General features: G+C 36.7%; 1 protein-coding gene across 7 annotated transcripts in view; it reads right to left on the bottom strand.

The window, feature by feature from the left end:
* Positions 1 to 13,024, bottom strand: part of RBMS3 (RNA binding motif single stranded interacting protein 3) — a 700,498-nt gene that overhangs the window by 32,264 nt on the left and 655,210 nt on the right. For all 7 annotated transcript variants that reach the window (XM_052695879.1, XM_052695880.1, XM_052695881.1 and 4 more), the window contains one exon: positions 7,111 to 7,221. In XM_052695879.1, the coding sequence (XP_052551839.1) occupies positions 7,111 to 7,221 (111 nt within the window). The remainder of the gene's footprint in view (positions 1 to 7,110; positions 7,222 to 13,024) is intronic.

Below are 13,024 nucleotides of genomic sequence, written 5' to 3'. Positions count from 1 at the left end.
TTCTCACAAGAGTCAATGGGACTTGAAGATGGTCCAAAGGGTAAAAGAACACATCTTCTTTGTTCACTCTATACACCTATTTGGCCTATACTGCCAAATTAAATTCTACACTGCTGTTTGACCTCAAAATGTTTGCTTATAGAGAGACTGAATCTATTTTTAAGACTGATTGATAATCTATTTGTCTTAATAGTGGCAATAAAGTCCAGAAGCTGATTAAATGCTTCATCAAAAAGTTATTTGTACCCTGATGACTGCTTGAAATTTGGTGCTTTTGAGTTGCACAGAGCAGCCTTTTTATTTTAAGATACGTATCAGGCAAATGGAAGCTGCCTTTCAGGAGGCTCTTTGGCAAGGAGAGTGCAGGAGGAGTTTTCTATATAAATCTGGATAACGCTTATACTGTTTTCTCTTTCCCAATGATACCTTCTTAAAAGGATCTCCTGTCCCAGGAGATTAATCACTCGTACTTGACCTGAGCCGTCGCTGAATAAATGGACATAAGGATGATCTTCTCACTTTCTACTTGAACTACATTAATTTAATTTGCAATTGGTTCAGTCCTATATTTTTCACAAAACAGTAACTGAAACAGTCAGTCAATAGTTAAAACAAAAGAGTTAAAACATCTGATCATGCGAAAGGCACAAGGTTGCAAAGACACTTTCCTCCTGTAGCTCTCTGGGGACCTTGAGACAGACAGAATAACAGACATTGTATTTTTCTGTAATAAGGCCCTAAATAATGGGAGAAGGTGATGATGTTTCTGCTCCATGTAGCTGTAGTATGTGCAAATAGAATTGCAGATTAAAAAAAATAAAATAAAAGCACACAACCCTATCTAACAAAGCAGTTATTCTGTTGAGGCCTTTAGGTGACATTTCAAACCACTAGTGACCATGGAGTATCCAAACGAAATAAAAGATAAAAAGCTTATAACAAGCTTGTTGTTCCATAGAAGGGTTCTGTAGATACCATCAGCTCTACTGGCAACAAAAAGAGCTAACAAAGTGAAAGATAAGACTGATGTACCAGCGTAACAAGCCTGTTATTCCATGGAGAGATCTCTTTCAGGTTATACTCTAGATCAGGAAAGATGAGTTAGGATGGTTTGCAGTTTCAGCAGAATCCCATGTTGCATCAGTACAGTTCTTCTACCTGGCTGCATTTTTAATACAGGGGTATACAGAACAATTAAGCAATTTTTGATGCTGCTGTTTCTTCAGAAGCTCAATGGAGAGTTTATTTTATAAGTTGCTTATTATGTTTCTAAATTAGAAATTTAAAACTGAGTGATCCGTCTGCAAGCATGAAGAACAATTAAACAGCATGGTTGAGACAGCAGTTTTAGTAAAAACCCTCGCTTCTACCCATCCTTCTATTTGTGTGGGCCTCAAAGGTTTAAGATAAAACATGACTACACTGAGACAGTTTTGAAACAGAGAGAAAAAAGCTGTCAAGGAGGACTAATAAAGGCTATTTCAATATCATGAAGGAAACTGGTACTCAGGAGGTACCTGAAATGGATGCTCACAACAGGAAGGAGTGAGAAACCCAGACTGGGAAAGTACAGAACAAAAAACTTCCTTCAGGAATGCACAGCAAAGGAGAAGGAATATAGCAAATCTTTCTACTGAAACCTGTAGGTTACTGCTGCTGAAGGGCAAACTTGTAAGTGCTGCAGTAAAAAGGAGCCAAGCAAGAGGGATTGAGAGCAGTGATCAAACTGCTCAGCTATTATATTTCTAAAGGTTTTTGTATTATATCCATTCAGTCCATCAATCACAACTTTATTAAACCACAGAACAGATGTCAGATCAATGGCTGTATCGGAAACACTTTGATTGACAGGTTGATGATGGAACAATTCCAGCCTCCATACATTATTAAACACGTACTAATGCTGCTCTTTCAAAGCCACCCATACTGACTTTCTTCTCTCTGTATAAAACCTTTTTCAGTAGTAGACCTAATTGTAGATGAATATTACATAGGAAAAGCAAGACTTACAGTAATAAATAATAATAAACTAGTAAACAAAAGAAAGATTTCAAGGTTAAAACAGGTTGCATTATGCCCCTGGGCATTAAATTTTCATTTTAGTACAATTGTAGGAGCTATGGTTGGATTGTCAGCTTTAATCAGAATATTCAGTTATCACCTTTTTGTTGTAATCATGACATAATTTAAGTTTAGCTATTCTTTACATATTTGCCCTCAGCCAGTCCACCAGTACAAATCTGCTCTTTTTGAGTGAAGAGGTATACATGAAAAATACATATAAATAAGGCAGAAATTGTCCCTCTGGCAATTTCTGTGCTTAACTCCAGATTTCAAGCAGATTTCAATAGGTGATCAGCGCAGTATGCAAACTGTATTTCACTGGCAGAAATTAATCTGAATTTCATAATGGTAGAAAAGGATTATGTTCTTGGTGGATGAAGCATAAAGCACTGCAACAGGGAGATTCTGTATGAAATTCTCTCATGGCACGTGAATAGGGAGTGGAGTTGCCATGAACTGCAGTCCATCAGCTCCTCTCTGCTCTGTATCATTCTTCGGGCTAGTATACCTTGCAGATGTGTGATTTTGTAACGTGGCAGTGAGATCAGGTAGAGATGAGCTGCAGTTTTTCACTTGGTCTGACATCTTGATGCATTCCCCTGATTGTGATCAGTATAGAAGCGAGATCTGATTTTACACAGACAGTTTAGTAACAGATAAACAGATGGGATAAACATGTTAAAACAGATAATAGAATAAATATGTAATCTTTGGTGTTTTAGAGAGGAAAAAAACTTTATATTCCTCTTCATGGCAAGTGGTTTCCTAACAAAATTACTTGTGAGTTTTGGGGCCAGTGAGAGAAGCTGCCCATATGAGTAGTAGGAAGAGGCTGTAGGAAAACTGTTCTGTTTTAGCAGATGAAATGATTGTTTTCTACTTTAAGTTAGCAGCTTCATCAGCATTTAGAAACACCCATGTGGTTAATGTCTAAATAATCAAGTGAAGGAGTAACGGAAGTGACTGCTTCCTGGATTCCTATGGGGCTTTAGCATAGGATTCAGGGCTGAAAATCAAAACTGGAATCCAGTTTTTGGTGTTAAGGTTGGAAGTGACAGAGGCTGCTCTTACTCAGGTAACTCTCCTAGCCAAAGGGATAAAGAGTGCTCCTGTGTGAAGAACCTCCCCTCTGGAATGGCTCCAACCTGGACTTCAATCTTTCAGACAGCATCAAAGGCCAGAATAATTCCCAGAAAGTATGAGGCATGAAAAGGTCTTTACACTATTTCTCTCGCTTAGTCATCAGAGAACGGATTTTCTGTTGAAACAATTTTAGAAATCCAGCATTCATTCTGAACCAGGCAAGTTTGGAATTGGGTTTGAAGTCAATTCTCACTTAAGTGACCACGAAGGTTTGTTTTGGCTGCAAAATATGATATGTTAATTTGCAAAATGTTTTTTCTACAGAAGTAAATGAATTAAAACATTTTAATAAAAACCACTTTGCATACTTCAAGCTTTTAAATTAAATTAAATTGAGACAGAATTAAAGCCAACACTGAGTGGGAACTGTTTGTGACTTTTGGGCTTGTTTGTTGGAAAAAATCTGAGTTGTTTCTTGAAAGACAGCTGGTGGGTCTTTATGGTGCCCTGTAGAACACTTTTAAAGGATGAAATTCAAAAATATGTTCATCATATTGTATGAAATGTATAGTTTATGTTTTATGTCTACCTTAAAACATAGTCCTGCTGAGGTACTCACAGTGGATTATTTTGGACTTGGCTCAATTTTTCATGGCTCTGTGCTCTCATTGTTCCTCTTTCTGGACTGAAATTCAGACTTCAGAATAAATGAAGTGAAGATCTATTTATCTCTAAATAAATCATAGCTCTAAATAGGTTGTCCATTTTTTGCAATTTTTAAATTTTTTTTTTATTATTATTATTATTTTGACTGGGCCATAAGATACAATTTCAAGTCAGAATGAATACATTCAATAAAACTGCAATTGGTAGCCCAAATCCTGAAGCTATAATTTTAATTCAGGAGGAATTCCTGAAGAACTTCATGATTATGCTGCTTGCATGAGAACTGTAAATGAAAGTGGTGCTGTTGGTATTTATACCAAAGGGAAATCCTCTGTGTAATAAAGCGAGGTGTCATTTGCAATTTGTGAAAAACCCGTGATACTTTAACACCAATCAATCATTTACTCTTTCTTGAAATTTTCCATAAAAGAGTCAGGAATTTTAAAGATAGTAAACATAAAAACCTGTGGTGTATTTTCACATATATTTCATGAAGTTATAAGGGAATGCTGTGACCTTAAAAGACAGGACTGTGTAAAGAGCTAGTAACAGGAAAAAAAGATTTTATTTATGTTTAGTTGCACTACAGTAGCTCTAGGATCTTTTTATCAACCACTAAACTACCTGAGTTTTTCAGAGTCCTTTCCCTCTCTTTCCAAATAAGAAACATCAACATTTGCAATGGATTTGTTACTATGAATATAGTGACAGTGTTTTCAAGTCTGAAGGGAACATTAGCTTGGAATTCTCTAGTTTGCATCAAGAGTGTGAGAAAACAAGATCAGGAGACTTAATGTCTATAAGAGTCATGGAAATGAAAATGACAAACAGAAAGAAAAATTCATAGTATCTGCCCAGCAGCACTATTGAAATTTGTTTTCCATTTCCTTACCATAGTAATTACACATGCAGAAATTCTCACTAGTCATACTATTTCCTATAATTTCATCTGCTCATAGGGGAAAAATGTTGATAATAACTTTTAGATATAACTGTCACCTCTTTCGACTACCGAATATTTTGAATAATAGGACTAAAAATCCATCGTATTCAAGATTCCTTGAAATAAATACAGAAGTCCCAGATCTCAACAGAGTTTTTTTTTAAAACAGAGTGAAAACATACGAGAGTTAGAATTTAATTCCAACAGATAAGAAAAACGAGAAAAGGGAAAGGGAACATGAAAAGTACTGGAAGGGAAACGGAAGATAAAACTACAGTGAGTAAGCATCTTTGTTAGAATGCAAGTTTACTCAGTACCTTATTCAATTAGAAAAAAAAAACCCACACAACATGAAAACACTTGGAAAACTATTCCTATAGATTAGCATCAGGTAGAATAGAACAGAATATGGTAGGGGATGGGATAGGACAGGACAGGATTTTCAAAGACCATCTAGTCCAACTGCCTGACCTCTTCAAGGCTAATCAAAAGTTAAAGCACGCTATTGAGAGCACTGTCCAAATGCCTCTTAGCACAGACAGGGATGGTACATCTACAGGAAAACTGTTCCAGTGTCTGACAACCCTCATGGTAAAGAAATTTTTTCTAATGTTCAATGTAAGCCTTTGCTGATGAAGCTTTGTGCTGCTTCTGCATGCTCTGTTCACAGGTAGCAGAGTTCTGCACCTCTCTCTACTCTCCCTCCCCAGGAAGCTGCAGAGAGCAGTGAGGTTGCTCCTCAGCCTACTCTGTACCAGGCTAAGCAACACAAGTGTCCTCAGCCTCACCCCACAGAACATACCTTCCAGCCCAGCTACCAGCTTTGTTTCTCTTGTCTGTACATTTTTGGTGATCCTAATGTTCTTTTTATAGAGTGGAGCCCAGAACTGCATGCAATATGCAAGGACAGACCACACCAATGCTACATATAGAAAGAGAATAATTTCTTGTTGCTGACTGGCAATGATGTATTTAATGTCACCCCACAATGTGGGTTGTCCTCTTTACTGCCTAACAAACACATTGCTGGCTTATGCTGAGCCTGCTCCACCAGCACCCCCTGGTCTCTTTCTGCTGAGCTTCTTTCCACCCCCTCATCTGTCAGACTGCACCTGTGCCTAGTGTTACTCCCTTTGAGGTGCAGCACCTGGTATTTTCCTTTGTTGAACTGTGTGCTGTTGCTGATTATGCAAAGCACACAGCCTATCTAGATCCTGCTGGAAGGCTCCACATTCCTAAAAGAAGTCAACAGCACCTCTCAGTTTAGTATGCTCAGCAAATTTGCTGGGGTGCCTTCAACTCCTGCATCCAGATCTATGATTACACTGTTGAGAAGGACTGACCCTTGAATTGAGCCATGGGGAACACCACTACTGACCCTCTGCCAGCCAGATGTAGCCCCATTTACTTCAGCCCTTTGAGTAGTACTGCATTGAAACAAAAGAAACAATTCTGAAGTACACAATAGATCCTTCACATAGTTGTAACACACAGAATGTGCTTAAAGACATACAATGTTTATGCCTGGATTTTTGTAAAATATGTATATATGCAGTGTGCACACATTCACATAGCAAATCACCATAGGCTGGGAGTAGACTGTTGGTATTACTAAAAGACTTTAGGAAACTTTCAGTTTCAATAATTTTTATTAGAACCATTTTTTGCTTTTCTTTGACTCTGGGGGAGTTAATTGAATCTGACTTGCACAGTTTAAAGAGAAAATAACCACTGAAATATGCATGTTTAAATATAATTTACTGGAAACATAGCTGACCTTGACCCAAAATCACATTTCAGAGCTTGAAGCAAACTATGTATTGCTGTCTGCTATGGGTTAAAAGTGAGTGCTGGATCCTATCACAAAGCCAGAACTTCCATTTTCCAGCTATATAAAATCTTCTACATGCGTAAGCAAACAATTTTGCATTAAATAACAAATTGTTAAAGGAGAACTTTCATATTTGCCTAAGAATTAATATGGATGACTTCTGCTAAGTAGAGAAAGTTTTGTTGACCTACTCTTTTACTACTTGTACTACTTTGTCCATTCTGTTCCGTATGACTGTGACTGTAGAGTGGCTGTAGAACAGTATCTGTAGACACGTGTTACAGTGAGGTAGCAATCTGAGATATTTGTGTAGGACATGATGAAAGGAACACTGACATGCTCACACATAGGGCCACACATCTCCGGGCATTAAAAAAAATCATATGCAAAAGAAAGCACAGTAATATTAAACTGCTAAAAGTTAAAGTACTGAAAACCCGGGAATAAGAAGAGATCTCAAGAGATTCAGTAATCAATAATCATTTTGCAAACAGAAAGTAAATAGCATAAGCTATGATCTTACCGTTCCTGTTGTGCCCAAGGAAAGGTGGTTCATCTGTTGGGTCAGTGGGCCCATCATGCTTGCTGGCTGCATTGACATAGTGTGGTCCATTGTTGGTGTTATCACAGCACCCTAAAAACACGTATTATTTACACTTCAACATTTTATTTTTTTTTAAAAGGGAAAACAACCAAAAAACCACATTCTCTTATATGTGAACCTGGATGAGAACTTGACATGAATCTTAAAAGAGACTAATATATCTGTCAGAGGAAACATGGTTTGTTTCTATTGACAGCCAAGCTACATACATATATTATTTGTACTACTAATGAGGCCATTTTATGTCAGTTCCAATTACGTGTCATTTTTTACTTCATTACTTCTGACAAAAAAATGCATATGTTCTTTCCATGATGAATGCTACTGTACATTGCAAAATGCCTGTCATTTATATATTTCCACATCCTATTCAGAACAGTCTTACAGACAGAATACATATGTCCCCAATTTTCTCTGACTTCTAAAACCTCCAGTCTCTGAGATCTTCAACCTATTATGGTAATTGTCTTAGATTTTCCAGTCTCAATTAAGAACTCTTACTCAGGACATTTCATAGCTGATTAAGTAAGACTAGCTATTGACAGCGAGTGTGGCAGTGACACCCATTTAAAACACACATGCATCACTGAAAAGCACTTTTCTTCTCTGCATGAAAAACAAATACATTAATAACAAACAGCACATACACTAAAGCAAGAATAAGACTTTAAACAAAAATGAAACAAAAGACATGCCAGAGCTTTGGAGAGTCTCTGTCATTTGTATTCCTCTTTTTGCTCTTCCACTCCCCATACTAGTGAACTAATGCCTTAGTGAAGAGCTGATACTCTTCTGTTCAATGGTACAGAATGCTATTTCCTGTATTAGTTAGAGAAAGTCTGCCAGAAACAGTTATTTGCACTTTCTTTTCCAGATAGAGAAATACAAAGGTATTTTCAGCTATTTCTTCACATCTGGCAAAATGCATGGAAAAAGGTGAATTAATCTATTTTTGACATGTTGATCTTTTGTTGTTGTTGTTTGAGATTACTGATAAAATCCACCTTTAATTTGGAATCTAAAATAGACTAGTTCCAAAAAGCCACAGCACACTGTTGAATGCGTATCTCACATTTATGCAGACCCACCTGATTGCCATGTCAAGGACCAGAGTAGAACCAAAACTTTCAAATAAGTTACAAATAGGAAATAAGCAAAAAGAAAAAAGGCTGGGGAAGTGGCAACTATTTTTTTTTTCCTTGCAATGATATTTTGTCTGCACACATCCTATCTGAGAAGCTGAGATTTTTCAGTCTCTAGGAACTCATTACATGCACACAATGATGAAGAGGAGGTAGACCTAACTTGGTTGGTCCTCTTTGTAATACCTCAGTGTACAAAATACATACACACTTGTTTCATGTCACATACTGGATTACACTTCTTGTACTGACAGCAGCCCTTAGAGAAATTTGGCAAATTACTGAAAATAGCCTCCATGAATATCTGTCATGATTCCAAATAAATACTTCCAGAACAAACTAGCCAGTGTGCAAGCATCAAACCTGCAGAACTTACAAGCACTTTTGTGCCTTTTTTGGCCATATTAACTTGTACTAGTTTACAGTAATTACAATAAACTAGCCACTGGATTAATTTACACTAATGAGCTACCAGTGTGATAATCTTTGTTACCATGGGCTCTTGAAAATCTAGACAGCCAAAGTAGGGTTGGTAAATAATTTCAAGTACTCCCCTTTCTTACTTGCACATCATTCTTCTTTCTCATTCTGCTTCTCTCTCTTTATTTGAAAAATCTAAACATTTTCCTGAAAGTCTGAAATTGAATCTGCAGGACGTACTCAGGACTTACTCAGCTCATTCTGCACCTACTGCATTGTGCATTCAGAGCACAAGTCTACTTAAAGTAGCCTCATGCCCAAGGAAAGAGATGAGCAAAATTCAGCAATCTGGGATACCAGAGCTGCACTTGTAAAGGAACGCAGATCCAGACAGTGTCCTGGGGACTTGAACATTCACCTGCACTTTGATCACAGTAAGACATCATGAATGCTTTTCTCAGAACGACTCATATCACAAACCAACACTTTCACTGCACCGAACTGTAAATGTGTAAATCAAATTTGTCAACTGTAAACTGGTTCTTAGTTTCCTTTCCAAGCAGTTTTCTGGTGCTACTTAGAAATGGACAATTGCCTTAGAGGTTTCAGCACAGATCACGTTGTGAAGTGTAATGGGATAAGCAGAAAGTCACACCACAGCCTCCTGCAGCCCAATACTGCAATTAATTTAGGATGTCCCAAAGCCTAAATATACCTAGCATTCTTCTTAGAGATGTTTATTACAAAGGTATGTTTGGAGAAACTGTGATTACAAATGTGACAGAGCAATAGCTATTTCTGTATATAAATTCATAAACTTGTAGTTGAAGAAAGGGCAGTGAAGAAAGTCTTGTGATTTAGTGCAGCAAATGCAAGGGCCAGACGCACAGTGGAAAAATCTGATACCAAAAGTCTTTCAGTGAGTAAGCAAGACAGTCTTGCAAATAAACTCTTCACAAAAATATGGGTTGGACAGAAAATATATTAAGGAGTAAAAATTACTAGTATAAGCTATACATATTATGTTAAATAGAGAGTGCATATATTCTGATCTCTAAATATACGCAATTTAATGTTAGAAAAAGAAGTTGAGTAAAAAAAACCCCAAATCTGCAGCTTTCATAAAACAGCTTAATGCTTTTGAAGCTGACAGTTACCTAGAGCAGAGAATTATATGCATTTGCCAGTCCATTAATTCAACAGTTTGCAGAATCCTCTTGTGATCATGTAAGGAAAAAAATCATACTTCATTAAGGAAATATCGTCTGGTTGTTAGGGCGACAGCCAGTCTCCAGACCATTTTGTAATACATGCTGTCATGTCCATCCATATTCAACTTATTTATCTGAGGAAGACAACGATGTCTTGCAACAGACATTACCCTCACATTAAAAATAATTTGATTCTTTTCAGTTTATAATGGGCATTTGCTGATAAAAGTCCACTTGGCTACTGGCAAATGCTGCAGTAACATACTTTACATCTTCATCTTACTGCTTGTATGTCTGAGTTTACTGATGCGGTAAGCTTAATAGACAGACATGTTAGCATGGCATTATGCCACTGCCACCATTAATTGAAAAAGCAGTAGAAGAAATTATGATGCAATTTTTGCCACTGTCTTTGCCAAAACAAGTTATTGGCATGCCAGTTACCAAGGTCTGCCCTTTTGCATCAGAATGATTAATTTTTTCACAATTCTTACAAGAAACTGGTTGCTATAATGTCCTTCAAATTTGGCAAGTTCTGTCAGTGTTATGCTGGCTTTGAAAGAAATGAAAAGGTCAACATGTAATGAACCAATGACACCGAAGAAAACGTATGATTTTCTCAGTGCTGCAATAAAACAAAGACAATTTCATCGATAATTAGACTTAATTGAAAGACCTTGCTGTTTTAAAATTCTCTGATCTCTGTGGATATAACTTTCATAAAAGAAAGTCAAGATATTTTTTTCAAAGTATTATCCAGTTTATTATTTGTAAAGAAAGATGCCCAGTTTTAACAACTACAAACACTGTACTTTTCTTGTATGGCAACAAACTGAAATCATGGGAAGAAAACTAAATACAACTTGTTTATTAAATTAAAAGAACAATCCTTAAGTAATTGCCAATACCAAAAGACACAATCAGAAATGAAGTTTATTGTGATGCAATGACACATGCCACTTTATGAGCCTTGAAGGGTGGGAAAGTGACATCAGATATCAAAAGTGTATTAGCAGGCTTTAGGAAGAGAGAGTTCACTAGTTGTGTGATGCACTTGGGGGCTGGTGGGAGGAAGGATTAGTCCCAGCTTTCTAGATAATGAACTGTATTAAAGGCTTCTCTTTTCTTCTTCTGTATTGGATTTAAGGCACAAATACCAGCCAGCTGAATAAATAGTTTTTAAAGCTTGTGGTAAGCATCTGACTCTTTAAAATTTACTTTTTTTTTTTTTTTTAAAGGAAGTTTTAACAAATTAAACATACCTAAAAATTCTTCCTTGTAAATTCTGGACAATGTGAAGCCAATGAACATTACAGCAGAAAAGCCACTTTCCAGATTTTTTTTAGAGACACAGTGTGCAGTCATACAAGCACCCGGTCACTCCATCTGAAGAAGTTATTACCATGCCACCATGTGAATGTCTTCATGTTATCAAGAACACATTGTTTCTTGGGGTTTTATTACACTGAGTGAAAGAATTACTTTCTTCATACTTATCAAGCAAGACTTGTCTATCAAGAATTAATATGAAAAATCCAACATACTTTTTTTTTTTCTTTCCCATACAAACATACACTCTCTGCATACAGAATAAATGACAGCCATATCTCTACTGGTTTACTGTTCTGTCTAGACTGACTTCTCTCATCTCCTTCGGCTGCATCTTACAGACAGCAGAAAAGAGTCCCCTTGCCAGGGCAGTGAGCTTGCTGAAATGCTCTGTGCTGACTGTTATTGGTCAGGCCTTCATGGCCACAGCAGGGAGACTGAAAGCTGTGAAAAACCACTCCGCCCTTTATCATCACCTTGGCAAGGGATACTTGCTGATATGCCACAAATACCTATCATATTTTAAAATCAAAGAAAACATATCTCTATACTTTTCCCTCTTTCTCAATGAAAAGTTACCAATTGCCTTGGCATTTACTGGCTAAGCTGAGATTAAATACTTACATGAATATGATGAGGAAGATCAGCTAATGATCTCTATTCTGCAAATCTTAAGATTTGTTTTAATTTCATTACTCTGTTGAATTTAAAATCTTAGTAAAAATGGAGTGAAACAACCAGGAAGCCCAAATACTGCACTGAATTCAAAGCAACTTCAACTTTGGAATGGGCAAGCACTGGTTAAACCTTTAACTCTGAGCCCCGTTTCTGTGGCAAGTACTAAACCACAGCCTTGTATCATAATATTTCTGATTTCGGGCATAGATTCAAATTCTCATCTGACATCACCTTCATATCTTATTTAAATCTCTAGAAAACATACAAACAAGCTTTTTCATGCTCATTTTCCCTGTATGTTTGAGAACTTCTTTATTCTTACGTGTCATAGATCCAAAAGACTTCCCAGAAGTAACATAATTTAGTGCAGTATATAAAGAACAAAGGTGACCCTTTCATATGTTTCATCCTGCCTACAGCAAGAGCCAATATTCTCTATTGTTTTTTTCCCCACTCTTTTCCTGTGCTTAACTATTCGTCCCATCTCTTAGTTTGAAAGAGCTTTTGAGAATAAACAGATATTAACCCACATATATAGATGCAGAAAAAAGGGATATTAGAATGGCAAAACCTAGAAATGAAAGAAGCAGTTGATGCAATAGAAAATGGCTTTTTTTTTTTTTATCAAAAGCTGTGTGCACAAATGAAGCAATAGTAGCAACTGTATTGGTTTCAGAACTGCATCAAGGAATATCATTGTGATACTATGTCAGCAGTTGATATTTCTGCCAGACTACAAAAAATGTAACTTTCACACAATATAGCTGTCTGTTATTCCAAAAGGACTTAAAAATATAGAGATAGTGTTTATGTTGCAAACAAACAGTTCCCCATGTCATTTCATGCCTAAAGTGACTTTTACAGGGTGACTTCAATCTTTCCACACAAAATAAGATCTCAAGAGGAAAGGCCATTGTACAAAAGGACAATGAAGAGAATTCTTTTAATTCCCTTAACATTTATGAAAGATAAATATACTTCAATGATTCTGAAGCATAGTTTGATAGTCCTGTGCTTTATCTTTGCTCTTATCATCTGTACATGCAGGCTAGA

The sequence above is a fragment of the Tympanuchus pallidicinctus genome, unplaced genomic scaffold (genome assembly GCF_026119805.1).
Source record: "Tympanuchus pallidicinctus isolate F22 unplaced genomic scaffold, pur_lepc_1.0 scaffold3, whole genome shotgun sequence".
NCBI lineage: Eukaryota > Metazoa > Chordata > Aves > Galliformes > Phasianidae > Tympanuchus > Tympanuchus pallidicinctus.
Note: the sequence above shows the minus strand (reverse complement) of the source record. Positions and strands in the feature narration are given on the sequence as shown.